This window comes from Emiliania huxleyi (genome assembly GCF_000372725.1).
Source record: "Emiliania huxleyi CCMP1516 unplaced genomic scaffold EMIHUscaffold_108, whole genome shotgun sequence".
Classification (NCBI taxonomy): domain Eukaryota; phylum Haptophyta; order Isochrysidales; family Noelaerhabdaceae; genus Emiliania; species Emiliania huxleyi.
This window is the reverse complement of record NW_005201912.1, coordinates 126542-145417: the sequence shown is the minus strand read 5'-3', so window position 1 is coordinate 145417 and position 18876 is coordinate 126542. Positions and strand designations below refer to the sequence as shown.

The window sequence follows — 18876 nt, the reverse complement described above, 5'->3', positions numbered from 1 at the left end:
AGGGAGGGAGGGAGAGAGAGAGAGAGAGAGAGAGAGAGAGAGAGAGAAGGGGGGCGGGGGGGGGCATCAGGAGCAGCATCACTAGTCCTCGTAGTCCATCATGAAATAAACTCAAAGGTCCACCACAGCCTCCAGCCTCCACCTCCACCCGCGAGCCGCCACCGCTGCCGCCCGCGACGCCGCCCGCCGCGTCAGATTGCCACGACGCGCGCATCGAGTCGCGTCGGAGAGCCGCGCCGCACCAGCAGCAGCATCTGCACCAGAGAGAGGTAGGTAGGTAGAAAGGTGAAGAACAGCCAGGCTCGGACTGGACACCAACGCGGTATGGGTGGACGCTGGACAGATGATGACGACACGCACGAGCGACACACAGACACAAACAGGCTCACAAGACACACAGCCAGCTGGCTGCCACACACCCTGAGTCGGCGTACACATAACTCAGGGCCACATCCTCCCTGTCGCCCCCCCCAGCACTCCACGGTGCCAAGGGCACAAACAAGGGCACAACTACTGGGGGGCTGTACACTCTCTGAGGCCTCAGACCCCCCTCTGAGGACGGGTCGGACCCCTGCCTTGGCGGCACAGAGGGTTTGACTCTGACTCTGTGCCGCCTCTATGGCCTCTCTTGGCTGCTTTTGGCCTCAGAGGGTCCCTGGCTGATGGTCCGTCTTGGCGCGGCACAGAGGGCTTTGACCTCAGAGGGTGGGGGGTGGCCCCCCCTCACGGCAGAGGCGAGAGCCCCGGGCGGAGGCGGAGCTGCCTAGCCCTCCACGAACGGCGCTGACCAGTGAGGGCGGGGAGGGGCGGGGTAGTAAAACATTACGACTTTTCACAGCGCCTCCGGAAAGGAACAGCTTTGCTTTGCTGACGTCGATCGACTGCGTCGGATCCACGCCAAGCAGCTTGGTCGCGGCCGCCGCAACGAGCTCTGACTCCGTTTTGACGCCCGCCTCGGCGCCGATCGAAAGCGTGGCACCGCCCTCCACACCGTTGACCCGGACTCTGATGCGCATCTTGGGTGCCTCGCCACAGCTGGGGCGCCTCGCGCAGAGTAGAGAAGAGACAGATTCTACAGTTCCGTCAACTCCCGCGCACAAATTCTTTTTCTGTGGTTGAGAGAGACTTGAAATGCCACCCCTCTGAGGAGCGGCCTCGCGGGGCTTGCCTTGGCGTCTCAGAGGGTCCCCGTAGCCTCAGAGGCTGCGCCGAGAGAGGCTGGCTTGGCGGCACAGGCCTTCAGAGGGTCGGCCCAGGCACCCTCTGAGCCGCTCGTGGATGGCCTCTCTTGGCACAGAGGGTACCCTCTGAGACGAGCAGATCTGGGCCCCCTTGCCTCAGACCCCCCCCCTCTGATACAACCCCCCAGTGCACAACTCAGAGAGAGTTGGGTTGTCTAATTCTTCTTTTTCTTGTACCCCTCTTGACGGCCGGGGGTGGTCAGCTGCCTCTCCCGCCCGATCACATCGGCTCCGATCTGATCTGATGCTGAGTGTCCAGTCCGACAATCAGCAGCCGCAATTCGTCGCGCTTCGCCGCCTCGCGTGTGCCGGCACCACGGCTGCCATTGCCGCCGCCGCGACCAACCCTGTGGAGGTGATCCGAGTTCGCTTTCAGCTTGAATCGGCTGCGACACGGCCGCCGTCCGTCTATGACTTTGCTCTCCGCCTCGCCCGGGATGAAGGCTTGGTGCGCGGGCTGATGCAGCCCGGCGTCTCTGCTTGGATGGCGTCGATGGGCGTCGCCTTCAGGCCGACCGCTCGCACCGACCACCGCATCCCCGTCTCACCACTCAAATCGTCCCTTGAAATAGCTGCCGCATGGTGCTGTACGAGCCACTTCGCGACGCCATCGAGGGCGCCTCAGGCGTCTCTACGCCGGCGACCGCCTTTGCGGCGGGCCTCTCGACGGGTGCTCTCACAAACAGCCTCGCCTGCCCCTTCTTCAACGTCAAGGCGCTCCAGCAGTCCGCCCCTTCCTCCTCCTCCTCCCTCGCCGCGTCGCTGGCGTTGGTCAGCCGCTCCGCCGGATGGGCGGGCCACTACCGCGGCGTGTCCGCGCTCTTCGTCCGGTGAGTGCTGTCCATGGGGGCCATACACACATGCCTCGTCCGCCGCCCGCCGGATTCGCGCGCGTGACCGTATTCCCTGCCACCCCCTCCAGTGGCGGCGCCCTCTCCGCGGGCCAGCTTGGAGGCTACGACGCAGCGAAGGCGTGGCCGCCCTCGCCTCGGCCTTCGCCGCCTCCCCGCCACCCTCACTCCTCCTCCGCCCCTACCCAGCGCGCCGTCCGCGCCAACGGACTCGCCGAGGGCGCCGGCACACACGTGCTCTGCTCCCTCCTCGCCGCCGGCTGCGCCGCCGTGCTCTCCCTGCCGCCGGACATCGTCCTCAACAGGTACCAGGGCGCGCCCGCCGTCGGCGCGCACTACAGCAGCGTCGGCGACTGCGCCTCCCAGCTCGTGAGGAGGGAGGGGGTGCTGTCGCTCTGGCGCGGGCTCGGCCCGCAGTACGCCAAGCTGGCGCCCATCTTTTTGATGACGCTGCCGCTCTACGAACAGCTCCGCCGGCTGGCCGGGCTGGGGTACTTGCGCTAACGCCGCGAGCGAGCGGGACTTGTCATGTATGTATCGCCCCATCGTCCGTCGTCCGGGGCCCAGTCAGTGCCGCCCACCGATGATGGTTGGCGGCGCCGAGTGCAGCTGCCCGTCCTTCGGGCTCGAGCCCCGCAGCCCTGGCACAAGGAAAAATATTAGCAACACTGCATGCGGGAAAAAAATCCGGCTCGTGCGCATCTGAGCTCGCGATGTCCACCCGGCAGCGCCGCCGCTCGCACCGCCTCGCCCCGCCTCCACCGCCGCCCCCTCGCCAGACACGCCGCCGCCCGCCCGCCTCCTCGACCTCCCCAGCCGCGGCCGGCGCAGTGCGACGCCGTCGGCGCGGCGGAGGAGGGTGCGGAGGAGGCGGGCTCGCGGCGCGTCTGCGTGGGCAGCGGCAGCGGCGGCCTCGGCCCGCGCCTCGGCAAGGCGAGTCGGCGAGCGACGCCTTCACACGGAGCTGGATGCGCTACTCCTCAGGCGGCCTCGGCCTGCTGCTCGACGAAGAGAACCGTGTCGTCGGCCTGGCGGCGGGCGGGCAGGCGGAGCGGGAGGGCGTGGTGCGCGTCGGTGCGGCGGGCGGCGCCGGAGGCGTCCGCGACGCGTCCACGACGCGTCCACGACCCACGCCGCGCGGGCAATGGGCGAGGTCATCCTGGCGGTGGACGGGGAGAGGCTGCGCGGACGGCCGCTCGGTAGGGTGCTGCAGCGTGGCAAGCGAGTGTACACCCTCACCCTCGGTGGAGGGGGCGGCGGAGGGGGCGGAGGAGGCGGCGGAGGAGGCGGAGGGGGCGGCGGAGGCGGCGGCGGAGGCGGTAGCAGAGGCGGCGGCGGCGCAGATGGTGCGGGGGGCGGCGCGGCAAACAGCGCGGCGGGAGGCGCGGACGGCGTGGCGGCGGCGGCGGCGAAGAGGCGGCGGGAGGCGGAGGCGACTGCGGCGCCGCCCGTCGAGCCGGTCGCCGGTGCTGCTGCGCAGGGAGAGGGCGGCACGGCAGAGGGCGGCACGGCAGAGGGCGGCAAGGCTGCGCGCGTCGCCGGCGCGGAGCCAGAGTGGCGGCGGGATGCGGTGCCGTCCTCTGCCGAGGAGTTCCGCGCCCGGCACGGCTGCTTCACGCGCGGCGAGGTGCTGCGACCGCAGCACAGCCCGCCACCCGCGGGCGAGGCGGGCGGGGGCGCGGCGGGCGCGGCGGGCGCAGCGCAGGCGCACGGGCAGGAGGCGTGGGCCGAGTACTACCGGCAGCAGGCGGCGTGGGCAGCGTACCACCAGCACCAGGCGGCGTGGGCCGCGTACTATCAGCAGCAGGGCAGACCGCCGTGACGCATTTTGTTCTTTGCATATGAACAAATCACGGGCCTCTCACGACCTCGATCAACCTCGAGGGCTAGTAAAAAAGAAAAACGACGACCCTGAGGGACAGAAGCCGCGCTGGCACAAGCGGCGCTTCCTTCTCTTTGGCGAGCCTCAGATCGGCAAGACAGCGGCGCTCGTCCACTGCATCGCCGCCTTAGGTGCACGCGCGAGGCAAAGGGACGTGGACATCCTGCTCTCGGACGACGACAACGATGACTCCGATGAAGGCTGCGACGGCGCAGCGTCTACCAGTGGAGGCTATCCGGACGTCGACGCCCTCAAGAAAGTTCACTTCCAGCACGACAAGGCCAGCCCAGCCAACGGCGACTACGGCGACCCGGCGTGCGACGCAGTGTGGGAGCACTACCAGAACGGTGGGCGAGGGGACGAGCTGGATCCGGCGCTTAAAGTCCCAAGTGAGGGCAATCGCGGCATCAAAGAAAATCCGGGCAAACAGTCTGCAGGCGCAGCGCAGGCCACGCAGCAACCTGCCACCGCTCGCATGAGCCTTGTCCCATACCTCGACGGGCGCAAAGGCAAGGGTCCGCCCGCGCTTGAGCGGCCCGCGCCCGTGCAAATCAGCTTCCAGTCTGGCGAGTCAGGCTGGCTCTACATCTCGGCTGCTCAGGCCGCATGCTGGAAGCATCTTGACGGCATGGTGCGGCTTCAGATTCCGGACGATGATTTCTGCCAGCTGCCGATATTCATGCTGAGCTACAAGGCGGGCAGAGCTGCTCAGCTCTGCCTCGACAAGCAGTTTGTCGGCCGCTCGTACGTGCAGGTCGTCTGCATCTACCCGGCGTCGGTGATCGGCCAAGCGACGTTTGACCAGTACCTAACCCACCCAGACTTCGCCGACATCTCCTTCTTCTTGCATCCTGAGGTTGACTTTGACGAGCAGCTTCGTCTGCGAGCACCTCGCTCGGCGGCCAGTAGCTCGGAGGCAGGTGGCGACTACTTCTCCTCGGTCGGCCACTCGAGGTACTCTGCGCACCGATTTGCCGCTGCGGTTTGCTCGGGGACGCGGCATCGCTTCTATGTGATGCATGATGACAACGTTGCTGGGTGGAAACGCTTTAACCTCAGAGGCGGTACCTCGGTGAGCGCTTCTCTGTCCACGGTGCTGCGGTATTTCGAGACGGGCCTCGGTCTACTCGGCGACGACCCACAGCCTGGCATGCGCGACATTGCGATGTTCGGCTTCCACTCTTGGCAGGGAGCAACGCGGGACTCGCCGGCAAGTCTGCAGCGCCGCTCGCCCTTTCTTCGCAAGCATGTCATGAAGGTGCTCATCATTAATCTCGACTTGCTCGAGTCCTTTAACTTTAAGCGACAGATGCATGCCATGGAGGACCTCGACTTCAACTTGTTCATCAGCGGCAAGACGCGGCGGAGTGGAGGGGGCTCCGAATACGTCAGCCCTAATGCAGCAGCCACCACCAACATCATCTGCAAGTGCTCGGAGTTCGCCTACCTGCGCAGCTTTGGTGGCGGCGGCGTCCCGAAGCCTACCGCCGCCCCGAAATCTGTGACCCTGGTTCCTTGGGCCGACCTGAGCGATGAGCAAAAGAAGTTGCTCACGGGCAGCCTCGAATGCGAATCTTGGACGGACGAGTTCGACGCGCAGAAGCAGCAGTGGAGGACTCACGGCGTATCGCGGTCTCGTTTGGAGCAGCTTGGGGCGGATGCGCCAGCCGCCGCGGCGTCGCACCCAACAGCATCTGGCACGAGAGCGACCGGTCCCGCTCTTGCTCCCGCTTCGGGCGACTCGAAGGCCGACTCGAGTAGCGACGAGTCTGACAATCTGCCGCTGACAAAGCGCGCGCGAAGGTGAGCGCCACGATAACGTTGGCGGCAGGCCCATGCGCCCCGACGACCGCGAAAGGCAGGATCAGGGAAGGGCTACGGCGGCGGGGGGGGCAGGCACGACGGCAGAGGTGCTCTCGAGGTTCTCGAGATGCCTGTTGTACCGACGTACTTCGAGTATGTGTGTATGTGTGTGTGTGTGTGTGTGTGTGTGTGTGTGTGTGTGTGTGTGTGTGTGTGTGTGTGTGTGTGTGTGTGTGTGTGTGTGTGTGTGTGTGTGTGTGTGTGTGTGTGTGTGTGTGTGAGTGTGAGTGAAGGAGCGCCAGTGCGGTCCCTTTACAAATATTTCCTCCGAATGCGCCCAAAAAAGAAAGAAATCAAACTTGGCGTTTTTCTTCCCCGTACTTGGCTCTCTCCAGCCTCTATTCTCACTCCGCATCGTCCTCCGGCGGCAGCACCTCAACGGCAACACTACCGCCCTCGACACTAGAGACGCCGCCGTCGCCCGGCGGCCGGTTCATCGAGAGCCGCTCGTCGTTGAGCACGTCGAGGCCGGGCGCGAGCAGAGACGTGTACCGGTCGAAGTACAGGACCTGCTTGATGAGGAGCGCAAACTCGCGCGGGAAGCGGATCCCGTACCTGAGGGCAGACCGCGGTGGACTGAGGGGCGCAGACCAAAGGCTGCAAGAATGCAGTGCATCGCCAAAGCAGCTAGGATCCGGCACCCCTCGGCGACGCGCGCGACGGCAGCGACCGCGCGGTTCAGCTGCGTCTCGTCGATGGCGCTCGCGGCGGCGCCCGCGCTCGCGGTGGTCGCGATGTCGGCGGTCATGCTGTCAATCGAGGCGATGACCTCGCCGATGTCCTTTGCGAAGGCGGCGGACTGCTCTTCCGAGAGCTCCTTGGTGAAGCCCATCTTCTCGAGCGCGCGGCCGACGCCAGCCATGTCGCCCGCCGGGAAGGAGCGCACGAAGTCGAGCATCCCCTCCGCGGTGGCGGCGGGGATGGCGCCGACGATCCCAAAGTCGATGAAGGCGACCCGGCCTGCAGGGAAGCTCCGAGAAGGGTCCACACACACAGGCTTCACATAGTCCGCCGGTGAATCCGACGCGGCTCGAGGGACGAGAAGGAGGGCGAGAAGGAGTGGTCTCGTCCAAGAGTCGGCTCAATGCTCGGCTAGGGGCGAGTCTCCGCTACTCTCGGCCGTCGGTGAGGACGAGCAGGTTGCCGGCATGCACGTCTGCGTGGAACCACTCGTTGGTCAGCACGCTGCTCACCCACGTGTTTAGCGCGACGATGAGCGCCAGCTCAGGCTGCGGCTGGTACTTGCGCACCTGTTGCGTTCAGCACCCGCCACTCTGGCTCGGTGTCTCGCCACCTCCGGCCAAAGACTCGCGCACCGACTCGAGGTCGATGAGCGGCACTCCGTAGAGGCGCTCGAGCGTGAGCAGCCGCGAGGCGGAGGCGGCGCGGTACACCTTGGGCACGGTGACGACGCCGTCCAGCTCCGGCGAGCGAGCGAGGAACTCGGCGAACTGCTCCGTCCGCTGCGCCTGCGGGAGGGTCCTAGACGGTTCAGAGACGAGGGAGGAGTTCGGCGAGCTAGCTGCGTGCGCTGCGCCTCGAGCACGAAGTCGATCTCCTATTCATCCACACGTGAGGCGGGTCCTTCCGTGCTCGTCGCGTCTCGCTGCTGCCGCGAGCGCAGGTCTAGTCTCTCCTCGAGGATCGCCGAGCGAAGGGTCGCGACCACGTCCGAGAGCTCGGCGGTCACGACGCCTGCAGGGCGGCTCCGAGAGGTGTTCCTGGAGGGCAGGCGAGGGGCGTTCCTCCGAACCGCTAGTGCGGTCGCTGCGCCGAGGAGCTGCAGCACGCGCGCGTTCGCATAGAGCAGGTCGAGGTCCGCCTTGAGCGACCCTTGCACGCCCTTCTTCTGCACCTTGAGAACGACGTCCTCCCCGCTGAGCAGCCTGGCCGCGTGCACCTGAAGACGAGGAAGAAGAGAGGGGCGACGGAATGTGCTCGGGATCCCCGCCTTGCCACGCACGGGTCTTCGACCGCTAGCCCCGGCCAGTCGGATGAGCGGTGTGATAGGGCACTGTGCCGCGCTCCGGGCCGTGGCCAGCGGGGTGCACCTGCGCTATCGACGCGGCAGCCAGAGGCGTCTCGTCGACCGACGCGTAGACCTGGCCGATGGGACGGCCGAGCTCCGCCTCGACGATCTCCTTGACGTCGGACCTATGCGGAGGGCTCCGACGAACCTTCCTAGAAGAGACCCGACCTCCGCCTCTGCATGTGTGTATGCTCTGCTCTGCACCACGGCATCGGCGGCGTCGCGTCGAGGCATTTTTGGAACTCCTGCACGTACTCGGGCGGGAAGAGCGTCGGCGACGACGCAATGAACTGCCCGAGCTTGACGTACGTCGCACCAAGCTCCTCGCACATCCGCCGCAGGATCACGGGCGGCTCTGGCGCAGCTGCGGCCGAGGAAAGGCCCTGCACCGTCTCGGAGCCGACGACGCGGACCGCACGCGCAAGGTCGAGCGAGCGCCGGACGACGACCTGCGGGTCCTGCTCGAAGGCGAGCTCCAGCAGCTCCCGCTGCAGCTCGCGGGCCTCTGCGGAGCTGAGCCGCTTCAGCGTCTCGATCGGCGAGGGCAGGCTGAACGACGGCGCAGAAGAGGCGGCGAGGCGCGCCGCGGCCCGCGGTGCCGGCGGACGGCTGGTCGTGAGGAGGCTGAGCCCGAGCGCCAGGGAGAGCAGGGAGAGCATTGTCTGGTATAGCCCGAGGCTACTCGAGGGACAGCTGCTGGCAGCGAGGAGAGAAGCACAGGTCCAGCCCACCAGGAACTTTCGCGCGTGGAAAAAATAGTTGGCGTTCGCAGGTGTATTCTTTTTGTGCTTGTAGATTGCAGCGAGAATCAGCGAGAGACTGCGAAGAGAGATAGGAAGAGGCAGACTCCCTAGGGTGGGCGACGGATAGCGCACCACACACCTCTCCTTAAAATCCCTGTGTGGTGGCGGCGTGCCGTCCTCCCATCCCTCCCTTGGGTTGTCTGTTTTCTTTCTTTCTTTCTTTTGTGCTTGTGGGGCGGACAGCATGATACAAACAAATACCCTAGTTAAGGGAAACAAAAAGAAATCCGGATGCGGTGAAGGTTGAGTACTCTACCAACTAGAGTGACAGATCACCAAGAAATCACGAACGACTCTCACAGTGATTTGGGCTCGGCAGCTTGTTAGCCCTCAGCCGAAGCTGCTGGGGCCGGTCCCGTAGCCGAGAGAGCCCGCGCCGATGAGTTCGACGCGGTCGGGGGGGCCTGCGGAGAGGCCAGCGAGATGGCGATCGCTGTACTTCATGGGGGTCATCAAGTGACCGCGACTGACAAGCCAGAGGTCGATACTCTGGACGACCCATAGGATGCCACGAATGCCTGAAGGAGAGGGAGGCGAGGCCCGAGGCAGGCTCAGCTGCTCTCGAGTGATCCCGCTTTGGAGGCTGAAGGACCCGATGGTCCTGTCACATTCGCGTTCCGAGTCGTGGGGGTAGAAGAATTCGAGTAGAAATCGAGTCAGCACATCCTTGTAGTACAGCGGACCGCCAGGCTCGCCGGCAGCATCCGCAGGGAGGCAGCATATGAGGCACCAGTTTTCTGGAGAGCTCGTTGGTTAATAAAAATCTCTCTCAGATCACCCACTTGGGGAGGGTTGACATCGTGATTTCGGCGGAAAAAATTCTTTTTCTGCTGTGAAGATTCCGGCGCGAAGAGAGGGAAAAACCCGACGGGAGGGCCCAGACCTACCCTACCTACCCCGTCATGCTGTCCGCCCCAAACAAAAAAAAAGAATTACACCTGGCGTTCGAAGCATTTTTGGTTGGTTGCTGAGAGACTGCGAAACCCTCTCCTTAAAATCCCTGTGTGGTGGCGGCGTGCCGTCCTCCCATCCCTCCCTTGAGTTGTCTGTTTTCTTTCTTTCTTTCTTGCCCCCCCGGCCGGCGGACACGGAGTTCGGAGTTCAGCCGAGAGGCGAGAGAAGCCGCGCGAGCAAGGACCCCCACCGACAGGCACAGCCGGAAAAACTCTAAAAGTACAAGCAAAAGAAATCGGACTGCGGCTCTTTGTCTTGACGTTATCAAGACTCAGAACCAAAAGCTCACCGAGAAGGCCGCGGTGAGGCTCCTCACGTGGTGCCAGCAGCCCGCCGGGATGTACAGCCCGTCCCCCGGCCCGAGGACGGCCTCGAGGCCCGCGGCGCGCGCATAGTCGGGGAACCGCTCGAGGTCGGGCGCCTAGAGGCAAGAGTCGGGGCTCTCCCCCGCGAAGCGGCCTCTCCGCCGCATCGGGCAAGAGCCCCCGCGGGTTGCGCAAGGCCCACCCAAGGGCCCACACGATGCACACGCGGCGGGGGCGACTGCTGGCGTGGTTGCGTGTGGCGGGTGTGGCGGGCGCCTCGACGTCGACGGCGCTCACGTTGCCCTGCGCGTCGACGCCGCCGCCGCCCGCCTCCTTTGGGTAGAGCCACTTTGTCTGCTCGGCGGGGAAGAGGACGACCCGCTTGTAGCCGACCACCTGCGGCGGGAAGGTTCCAAGAAACGTCATGCGGGGGGAGGTCGGATCGGCGAGGCAGGGGTGGTGGTGTGTGTGTGTGTGTTTGGGGGAGGGGGGGGGGCGTCCGAAGCGGTGGGCTTGCGCGCTGGCGCGGAGAGCCTGGGTGAGCACGTTGTCGTACGAGTCGAAGTGGAGCGGCGTCACCGTCCCCTCCGGCCCGAGCCACGCGTTGGTGTGCCTGCGACAGCTCCCGGCGGGGGTCAGAGAAGGGTCACGGCAAGCTCCTGTGTGGCAGCCCTCCTCGCGTGTGCGCGCCGGACGGAGCCGCCGCCCGCCGTGCAGAGCTCCGGCACGCGAAAGTCACGCCGCAGCCGCGGGATCTGCTCAAAGAGCGGGTGCTGCGCAAGGTAGCCAGTCCGCGCCTCGCCGCCGCCCGCCGTCTATCCCGGAGGCGCGGGTCGGTGATGGTGGCGGCCGTGGCGAGGGTGGAGGCGGAGAGGGCGGCCGTGGTGGTGGTGGTGGTGGTGGTGGTGGGGTGGCGGTGGCGGTGAGGGAGTCAGTGGCGCGGGTGGTGGAGGGCAGTTGTGGTTGTACGGGTGGTGGCGAAGGGTGGCGGCGGCGAGGGGTGGCGGCGGCGAGCGCGCCACGTGCGCGTCGAGAAAATCGCGCAAGCTCATGACCTATTCGCAGCTGGTGGTGTGGAGGGGCATCGGTCACAGCGCTGAGAAGTCGCGCACGCTCAACACCCGCTCGCCCCACGCCGCCGCCCCTCCCCCGCCGGCCGCTCCGCCCCCGGCGAGCGAGCCAAGCTCGACAGGCACCAGCCGGCCCCCAAACTCGTCGCGCAGCCACGAAAAGTCGGCCCACCTGGGCTCACGGCGGCGCAGTGGGGCCAGGGGCGGCAGAGAAGACGAGATGAGACGAGATGAGACAAGGCGAGGTGAGGCGAGACGAGACGAGGCGAGACGAGAAGAGACGAGAAGAGGCGAGAAGAGACGGGGGCCGAGGGGACACTCCGACGGCCGGCCACTGAACCAGCACCTTTCACTGTGCGCCGCAAGGCGAGGAGGCCCCCGCCCCCCGCTGCCCACCCCTCTACCCCGAGGCGTCTGCTCTCTGTGCATCGACTCAGTCGGCACCGGCGCATCGCAGCCCACTCCGAGGCGACGCCGTCGATGAGCAGCGGCAGCCCGCGCCGCCGCAGCGCGCGGAAGGCGTCGCCTCGAGGAGGCGGCACCCTCTCGAGCCGTGAGCAGGACGGAGGCGCTGGCGGCCCGGAGGAGCCAACCGCCGCCGCCGCCGCAGCCGCCGCCGCCGCCGCCGCCGCCGCCGCTTCCACCGAGTGTAGCCCTCGTGAGGGCAGCGGCGGCTTGGGCTCTGCGCGCTGCGGCGTCGCCTCTTCCTCGAGGAGCTCAACGCAGTCGCGATGGAGCTGCGTCTCGCCGCCGACGATGAAGGCGCGGTCGAGGCTGCGCAGCGCGGCGGAGGCGTCGCCCGCGGCGTGCCGGCTCGCGCAGAGAAGAACCTGCGCGATGACATACGCCTCCCGCGACAAGGCCGCCCGCTGCGCACCGCCGCCGCCGCCGCTGCCGCCGCCGCCGCTGCCGCCGCCGCTGCTGCCGCTCTCCTCACTCAGAGCGACCCACGCGGAAGCCGACGCCCGCTCCGCCACCTCACGGCAGCGCTCCGTCGCAGGCGGATCGGCAGAGAGGTGGCCGGCAGCCTCGGAGAGCAGCAACGCCAGCGACGAGTCGCCGGCCGCCTCGAGGTCGGCGCACGTCGTGCGCGCATGCTGCGAGACGAAGCGCTGCACAAGAGGCAAGACCGGCGACGGCCGCGGCCGCTTTGGGCGGGTCGGCAACTCGCCGGAAGACAGCGCTGCTGGAGCTGCTGGAACCCCAAGGACGTCGAAAGGATCGCTCGCCGGACCTTCGAAGACGTCGAAGGGATCATCGGTGGAGGCGCTCATCGGTGGACACGCTCGACGAAGCCAAATCGCTGTGGGTTCCAACTTTTTGCGGGGTATGGTTCTCGTGCGAGGTGGATATCCTTTTTACCTACCTACCTATCCTTTGGCCGCGTTGGGTAGCGAGGATTGGTGTGACGCGATCCACGCAGGCGTGTTTTCTGGCGGCCGACCGTCAGTGCACGGAGTTGCCCCTTCTCCGACTGCCCCGGCTAGTTCCCCAGGATCGGGGTGTGTATGGTATGGTACGTCGGCCAACCCAGCTCAACTGCTCAAGACCATACCCCCCCGCCTGCTGGCAGACCTGCTTGGGGGTATGGGAGGGCTAGTCTTGGGCGGTCAGGACCATACTACCCCCACCCCTTTGGGCCGCCGAGCGTACCTCCATACAGTTCCGGACGGGCATTAAGAACGCACGGGTTCTTAGCCCAGCCTCAGGTTCTTAGCTAAGTTGGTGCTCCGTCCTGGGCCGAGCCTCAGGTTCTTAGCCGTGGGGGTCGTTCCGAGCCGTGTGGGTCTTGCTGGAGGCCGAGTAGGATAGGATAGGTCAGGACTGGACTGGACATGGGCGTGGACGTGGACATATGCACATGCACATCATGTATCATGTGCATGCACATGTGTTGGACTGTTGCGCGCTCGCTCTCATTGTTGTACAACATGGACATGGACATGGACATGGACATGGACATGGACATGGACATGGACATAGTGTGCGCCTCATGCCGATTCGCGAGGCGAGTGTTCGGCACTTGCTTGAGTTGTGTTGGAGGCCCCCAATATGTAAATAGATAGAGTGGGCGATGCACGAGCACCAGAGGCACAACAGCGCGCACCCCGCCCCGAGGCCGGGGTCACCGTCTTTCTTTTTCTCGAGGCCCCCTCCAATTCTTTTTCTCTGTATCGCGCTGAACATCCCGCGAGCGAGCGGTGGAGGCGGTGCGGACGGCGGCAGGTCGGCTTGGGTATTGTATGCGGCAGCCAAGCACGCTCGAGGCGTTCCGCTCTCTCCTCGCCGAGGCTGGCGACACGCCGGTTATCGTCGACTTCACTGCGTCGTGGTGCGGTCCTTGCCGGGCAATCGCTCCAACCTTCGAGCAGCTCGCGGGCGAGTTCCCGGCGGCCATCTTTTGCAAGGTGGATGTGGACGCGAACCAAGAGACCGCGGCCGAGTGCGGTGTCCGGGCGATGCCGACCTTCAAGGTGTTCCGCGGCGCGCGCGAGGTGCGCCACTGCACCCCCGGAAATGCTGGATGTGCCCTGTGTACCCGCTCCTCTCCGCGGCGCCGATGTACGTGTGCACCCCGTGCAGGTCGGCGCTCTCCAGGGCGCCAACCCGGCCGCGCTGCGCGCGCTCGTGCAGCAGCACGCCGCCGCCGCCGGCATCGACAAGGCCGCGTGCGACGCTGCGATCGCGGACGTGCTGCGGCGCAACTCGCCGCCCGCCGCGCGGACGGCGCTGAGCACGGTGCTCAAGCTGGTGGACAACGTCATCGCATCGCCCGCCGACCCCAAGTTCCGGCGCGTAATCAAGGGAGGTCGAGGTCATCAAGAGAGGTCCGCCGCCGCCTCTCACCCCGGGCCCGGCTCGCCTCAGGCGCGTCAAGGCGTCCAACGAGGCGGTCAAGCAGCGGATCGTCGCCGCGCACGGCATGCCGCTCCTCGCGGCGATCGGCTTCCGCGAAGAGGGCGAGAGCATGGTCCTACCGCCGGGAGTGGACGCGGTCGCTCTCGGCGACGCCCGACGCGCTCTCGCCCTCGCCCTCGCCTCGGCTCCGGCTCTGGCTGCGGCGGCCGGCCGGCACGAGCCCATAAGGCCGCACAAGACTCTTCCCCGGAGGCGTTCGGACTTCTCCTCGTAGGCGGCCGCAGCACCGCCCGCCGCGGTCGCTCCCGCCGCCTCGGTGGTCGCTCCCGCCGCCTCGGCGGTGCCGTCGGCTGTGCCGTCGGCTGCTTCCGCCGGTGACGGGGCAGGCGAGAGGGCGAGCGTTGCGCTGCGCGCGGTTGGGGGCTCCTCTCCCTCCGAGCCTTTGTCCGCGGGGCCTCTCCCCCGCAGGCATGCCGGTGCTGCTCTTATAGTCTTAACAATATAATTATGTTATTATTATTATTCCCCCCCCGCAGGCGAGCCGGTGGTGCTCTACGTGTACGACTTGTCGGGCGGCGCGGCGCGCGGCATGGCGCAGGCGCTCGCGAAGCAGCTGTGCGAGTCCGTCGAGCTTCGCCGCAAGCGTCCCCGAAGCTTCTCGGAAGCTTCCGCAGGCACTGCTCGGCATCGACGTGGAGATCATACCGCACACGGGCGGCGTCTTCGGGCGAGGGGAGCAGGCCTCACCCCCTGCGCCCCACTAAGGAAGCGAGGACAGCCTCTGCAGGGGTCGGCGTGTTTGGGCGCGAGTACTACTTCTCGGGAGGCGTGCAGCGGGAGCCGCTCGGCAACCCTTGCCGCCTTGCCGCGCTCTCGGGCCATGCCCAGGACATGTCCAGGACATGTCCGAGACACGTCGCTAGGCGCCTTTACCGCGCATTCGGGCTTGCCTGTCCACCAGACTCTCGAGCTGGGCCGCACCAGTTTGCCGCGCGAGGTTTGTGCTGGCGCGACTTGCGATCTCGGACAATCTCGGGGAGCCCCGGCGACGCTGACGTCGGGCGATCTCGGACAATCTCGGGGAGCCTCGGAGAGCCTCGGCGAACTTTGGAGCGTCTCCTCCCACGAGGTGTTCGACGAGTATTGCGACGAGGTTGGCGCGGCGCGCTTCTCCGCCGACGCGTACTCGCTGCTCGAGAACAACTGCAACCACTTCTCGAACGAGTGTGCGCAGTTCCTGCTGGGCGTCGGCACAGCGCGGCACACCGCCGACCTGCCAAGGGGCGGGCCCTTGCCTCCTGAGCCTGCGTCGGAGCCCTCGTGTGCAGGAATCCCGCAGCATATACTCGACTTGCCGAGAGCCGTGCTCGCGTCTCCGATGGGGCAGATGCTGCGCCCCCTCCTCGAGGCGAGTCCTGCGCGAGACTTGCGCGAGATCGCGCGAGATCTGCGCGAGATCTGCGCGAGATCACGCGAGATCTGCGCGAGATCTGCGCGAGATCTGCGCGAGATCTGCGCGAGATCGACCCCCCTCCCCTCCCCTCCCCCCCCTCCCACCACCCTGCAGGCGATGGGCCGCCCCCTCAACGCGTCGCTCGGCCACGGCGACGCCGCCGCAGCCGCCCCGCCGACACAGCCGAGCCCGCTGCCCCAGCCGCCCTACACCCCCCCGGCGGGTGTGCTGGCGGCGGTGCGGGCGGAGGAAGAGGCGGCGGCGGCGGCGAGGAGCGCAGCGGGGGCGGGGGCGGGGTCGACGGCGGCGCCGCCGGCCGCTTGCGCACACCGCTATGCGGTCAACACGCTGCAGGGAGAGACGGTGGAGGTTGCTGGGAGACCCCCTGCGGTCGAGACGGTCGGCTCGCTCACCTCGGCATTGCTCGCGCTGCGGCCGGTGCGCGGACGCCTCCGAGTCACTTCCCGCCGTCCGCCCGGCTCCACTGCAGCTCGCCCAAGCCCACCACTTGCGTCCCACACCCTCGCAGGGCTGGGCCGGGCGGCGCCTCAAGTTGCTCTGCCACGGAACGGTGCTCGCCACACCACACACACACACACACTCACACACACACACACACACACACACACACACACACACACACACACACACACACACACACACACACACACACACACACACACACACAGACACACACACAGACACAGACACAGACACACACACACACACACACACACACACACACACACACACATTTACACACACACACGGGCCCTTGCGCATCGAAAGCCGTGGGGCTCCTGCCTTCGCATGCGAGGGAGCATCCCCCCCCCCCCCCCTCCCCCCACGCGCGCGCCAGTGAGCGTGGAAGAGGGCCTCTGACTCGCTCGCCTCCCCGCAGGTGCTTGCGGACCCGAACCAGACGCTGGCGACGGTCGGGCTGGACGTCGGCGCGACGCTCGTGGCCTTCCTTCCGCCGCCGGCGCAGTGAGGGCTCTCGGGTCCGCGGCGCGCATTGAAGATATGGTTGCTTGGCCCTCCGAGTCCCCTCCGCCGGAGCCGGAAGGCGGGGAGGGGGAGGGGGGGCACTGATTGGGAGTGCCACACCTCCAGTGGTGTTGGGGAGCGCGAAAGCGGAGGATAGTTCAGGAGAAGATAGCAAGAAAGTCGATATCCGTTGTCAGGTGTGGAGCGCCGCGCGTGTCCCATACTTCCCGCTCCTCCCTCGCTCGCGTGCGTGCGCGATGTGCGCGTGTCCTGTGCGGTCCGTGCGGTCCGTGTCGGCACTGTCGCGTGTGTGCGCGGCATACGGCTCTTTATACACCTTACACGCCACTCTCGCCAGCTGGCAGCTGGGTTGTTGTGCGAGTATATGGGACAAAAGCGTCGAAAATGTCCCAAAAAAGCGTGTCTGAGTTTGTTGCAGCTCCGCAGCCTGCGCGCGCTGCCGGGACGCACCGCTCGCGCGTTCGGCACACTCAGTGGACCCCACCGAGTGTGCCGAACCAACAGGAGTGAGTAGGCTCGACGCCGTACTCGAGATGGAGCTGCAGAAAGTACGCCGCCGAGCGTGCCACCGACGGCGTCCCGGCGGCGGTGATGGAGTGTGAGACCTGAGGCTGCGGAGGTGACGCCTGAGGTACCGGCCCGTGCACAGCGACTCAGCCGGCGACCGCCACGGGCTCAGACGAGACTTGTCGACTCGTTACGGCTCAGCTTCACCGTGGTCATCGGGCGTCTGTCGCCGTCAGGACCACCCATACAGCTCGCGGGTTTGAGGTCGCAAGAGCCAAGATGGTGGCGTTTGGACATCCCAACCTTCACACAAGACAGCCTGTAGGTGATGGCGGGACGGCGCAGTGTTTGTGGCACTCGGCAGTAGGCACCCGCGGCACGGCCCCGCTGTCGGCTCTCGCGGGCTGCGGAACCGGCCCCAGAGGGAGCCGGTCCGGGCGAGTGTGGCAGCTCCTGCGCTAGTATGGGCACCCTCTATCATAGCACTACTGATACTGGTCATTAGAGCTGCCAGGGATAGCGTCAGGAGCCGGTAGGAGTCAAAACCTCTCATATTTGAGACATCGTGTCCCATATACTCGCACAACGACCCAGCTGCAGTTGCAGCTTGCACACAAGCTACGCCGCACACACGGCACAGGGATAAAGCTCCGTACAACAAACCCTTCACAGATCACACAGGCGAGGCGGATGGAGAAAGAAGTGCCGAGGAGGCCATGGTGGAGGGGAGGGACGGGAGGACGAAAGAAGGGCGAGGAGGAAGGACGAGCGGCCCGCACAGGCCGCGAGCAGACAGCGCCTGCTGGCCATTTCGAGACATTCGCAAAGAACGCTAGCTACATGGGAGGGCTTCGTGAAGGATGGATTGAAAAACATATTCGAACAAAGAAGAGGCGACGGGAGGAACCGGCAGAGGATGCAGTGACGTGACGCACACACACACACGACACACACACACACACACACACACACGACACACACACACACACACACACACACACACACACACACACACACACACACACACACACACACCACACACACACACACACACACACACACACACACACACACACACACACACACACACACACACCACACACACACCACACACACACACACACACACACACACACACACACACACACACACACACACACACACCGCTCACCCACGCGCAACGGGCCTTGCACTTTGAATGCCGTGGGGCTCCTGAGTCCTGTCGTTAGACCATAGACGTGGAGACGCGAGGGTTGCCCCCCCTTGCCCCACCACCTCGTGTGTGTCTGTGTGGAGAAGTTTACCTTACCTTACCTTACCTTACCCTTCACACAATCTACCTCACAACCGAGAACCGTGGTGGCTGCTGCTCGTCTCACCCCGGGGGACGGGTGCTGCTGGCCACACACTAGCTAGCTCTACGCGCCCGGCCAAGGTGGATGGTGGGGCCCAATCAAGGGGCGGGCGCGTGGCGGCGTGGGTTGTGGCATCCTCATACGAGGTGCGCAAAGTCGCCCTCGAACTCCTCGCGGTCGCGCTTGCGCGCCGCGCCCCCCTCCCCGTAGGAGTTGAGCCGGAGCTGGGCGCGCTCGAGCCAGCTGTAGAAGAGGGGGCGGCAGCGCTTGTACGCGACCGCCTCGTCGATCACGCCGTCCCAGAGCTGCTGCGCGCGCATCTTTGCGGGCGGGAGGCGGATCACCTGCGAGGCGGGGCGAGAGGTGAAGGCTGTATACTCCACGCGCCGGCGGGCGGGGCAACGAGGCCCGGGGTGCGAGCGGGCGAGGTGTGTGTGTGCGTGTGCGTGTGCGTGCGTGTGCGTGCGTGTGTGTGTGTGTGTGTGTGTGTGTGTGTGTGTGTGTGTGTGTGCGTGTGTGTGCGTGCGTGTGTGTGTGTGTGTGTGTGTGTGTGTGCGTGTGTGTGTGCGTGTGTGTGTGTGTGTGTGTGTGTGTGTGTGTGTGTGCGTGTGTGTGTGTGTGTGTGTGTGTGTGTGTGTGTGTGTGTGTGTGTGTGTGTGTGTGTGTGTGTGGCACAAGTAGAGTCCGCGACCTCAG

At 66.0% G+C, this 18876-nt stretch overlaps 6 protein-coding genes across 6 annotated transcripts in view; 3 read left to right on the top strand and 3 right to left on the bottom strand.

The window, feature by feature from the left end:
- Positions 1-1485: 1485 nt before the first annotated feature.
- On the top strand, positions 1486-2749 carry EMIHUDRAFT_454351 (mitochondrial substrate carrier family protein; the record flags this gene model as incomplete). The annotated part of the gene is made up of 4 exons (XM_005792326.1): positions 1486-1782; positions 1857-2071; positions 2164-2212; positions 2282-2749. 4 exons carry the CDS (start codon positions 1486-1488, stop codon positions 2594-2596), a joined length of 876 nt encoding a protein of 291 aa, XP_005792383.1. The 3' UTR covers positions 2597-2749.
- Positions 2750-3933: 1184 nt separating this feature from the next.
- Positions 3934-5781, top strand: EMIHUDRAFT_223149 (hypothetical protein; the record flags this gene model as incomplete). The annotated part of the gene is made up of 1 exon (XM_005792325.1): positions 3934-5781. The coding sequence occupies one exon, from the start codon at positions 3934-3936 to the stop codon at positions 5779-5781; it is 1848 nt and encodes a 615-aa protein (XP_005792382.1).
- Positions 5782-6181: 400 nt separating this feature from the next.
- EMIHUDRAFT_466608 (hypothetical protein) lies at positions 6182-8525 on the bottom strand (the record flags this gene model as incomplete). Its single annotated transcript, XM_005792324.1, has 7 exons — positions 6182-6392; positions 6479-6808; positions 6951-7087; positions 7154-7306; positions 7591-7737; positions 7889-7991; positions 8071-8525. The coding sequence occupies 7 exons, from the start codon at positions 8523-8525 to the stop codon at positions 6182-6184; spliced, it is 1536 nt and encodes a 511-aa protein (XP_005792381.1).
- A 1369-nt stretch (positions 8526-9894) lies between these two features.
- EMIHUDRAFT_223147 (hypothetical protein) lies at positions 9895-12272 on the bottom strand (the record flags this gene model as incomplete). The annotated part of the gene is made up of 6 exons (XM_005792323.1): positions 9895-10044; positions 10211-10324; positions 10475-10513; positions 10624-10743; positions 11643-11828; positions 11946-12272. 6 exons carry the CDS (start codon positions 12270-12272, stop codon positions 9895-9897), a joined length of 936 nt encoding a protein of 311 aa, XP_005792380.1.
- Positions 12273-13205: 933 nt separating this feature from the next.
- On the top strand, positions 13206-16625 carry EMIHUDRAFT_417423 (hypothetical protein). The gene is made up of 13 exons (XM_005792322.1): positions 13206-13493; positions 13582-13790; positions 13867-14059; positions 14132-14243; positions 14394-14459; positions 14536-14571; positions 14645-14704; positions 14781-14854; positions 14987-15107; positions 15186-15265; positions 15425-15748; positions 15840-15879; positions 16210-16625. The coding sequence occupies exons 1-13, from the start codon at positions 13242-13244 to the stop codon at positions 16299-16301; spliced, it is 1659 nt and encodes a 552-aa protein (XP_005792379.1). The 5' UTR covers positions 13206-13241; the 3' UTR covers positions 16302-16625.
- Positions 16626-18317: 1692 nt separating this feature from the next.
- EMIHUDRAFT_312920 (hypothetical protein) overlaps positions 18318-18876 on the bottom strand; it is a gene marked incomplete at both ends in the record, with an annotated part of 977 nt that continues 418 nt past the window's right edge. Inside the window, one exon of the mRNA XM_005792321.1 lies at positions 18318-18557. Within this exon, the coding sequence (XP_005792378.1) occupies positions 18318-18557 (240 nt within the window). The remainder of the gene's footprint in view (positions 18558-18876) is intronic.

Excerpts from the sequence above, each read along its gene's own strand:
- EMIHUDRAFT_417423 (XM_005792322.1), top strand. The coding sequence starts at position 13,242 with ATGCGGCAGCCAAGCACGCTCGAGGCGTTCCGCTCTCTCCTCGCCGAG. Across the intron at positions 14,460-14,535 it reads GCGCGGCATGGCGCAGGCGC|TGCTCGGCATCGACGTGGAG; the intron begins TCGCGAAGCAGC and ends TTCCGCAGGCAC. Across the intron at positions 14,855-14,986 it reads GCACCAGTTTGCCGCGCGAG|GTGTTCGACGAGTATTGCGA; the intron begins GTTTGTGCTGGC and ends TCCTCCCACGAG.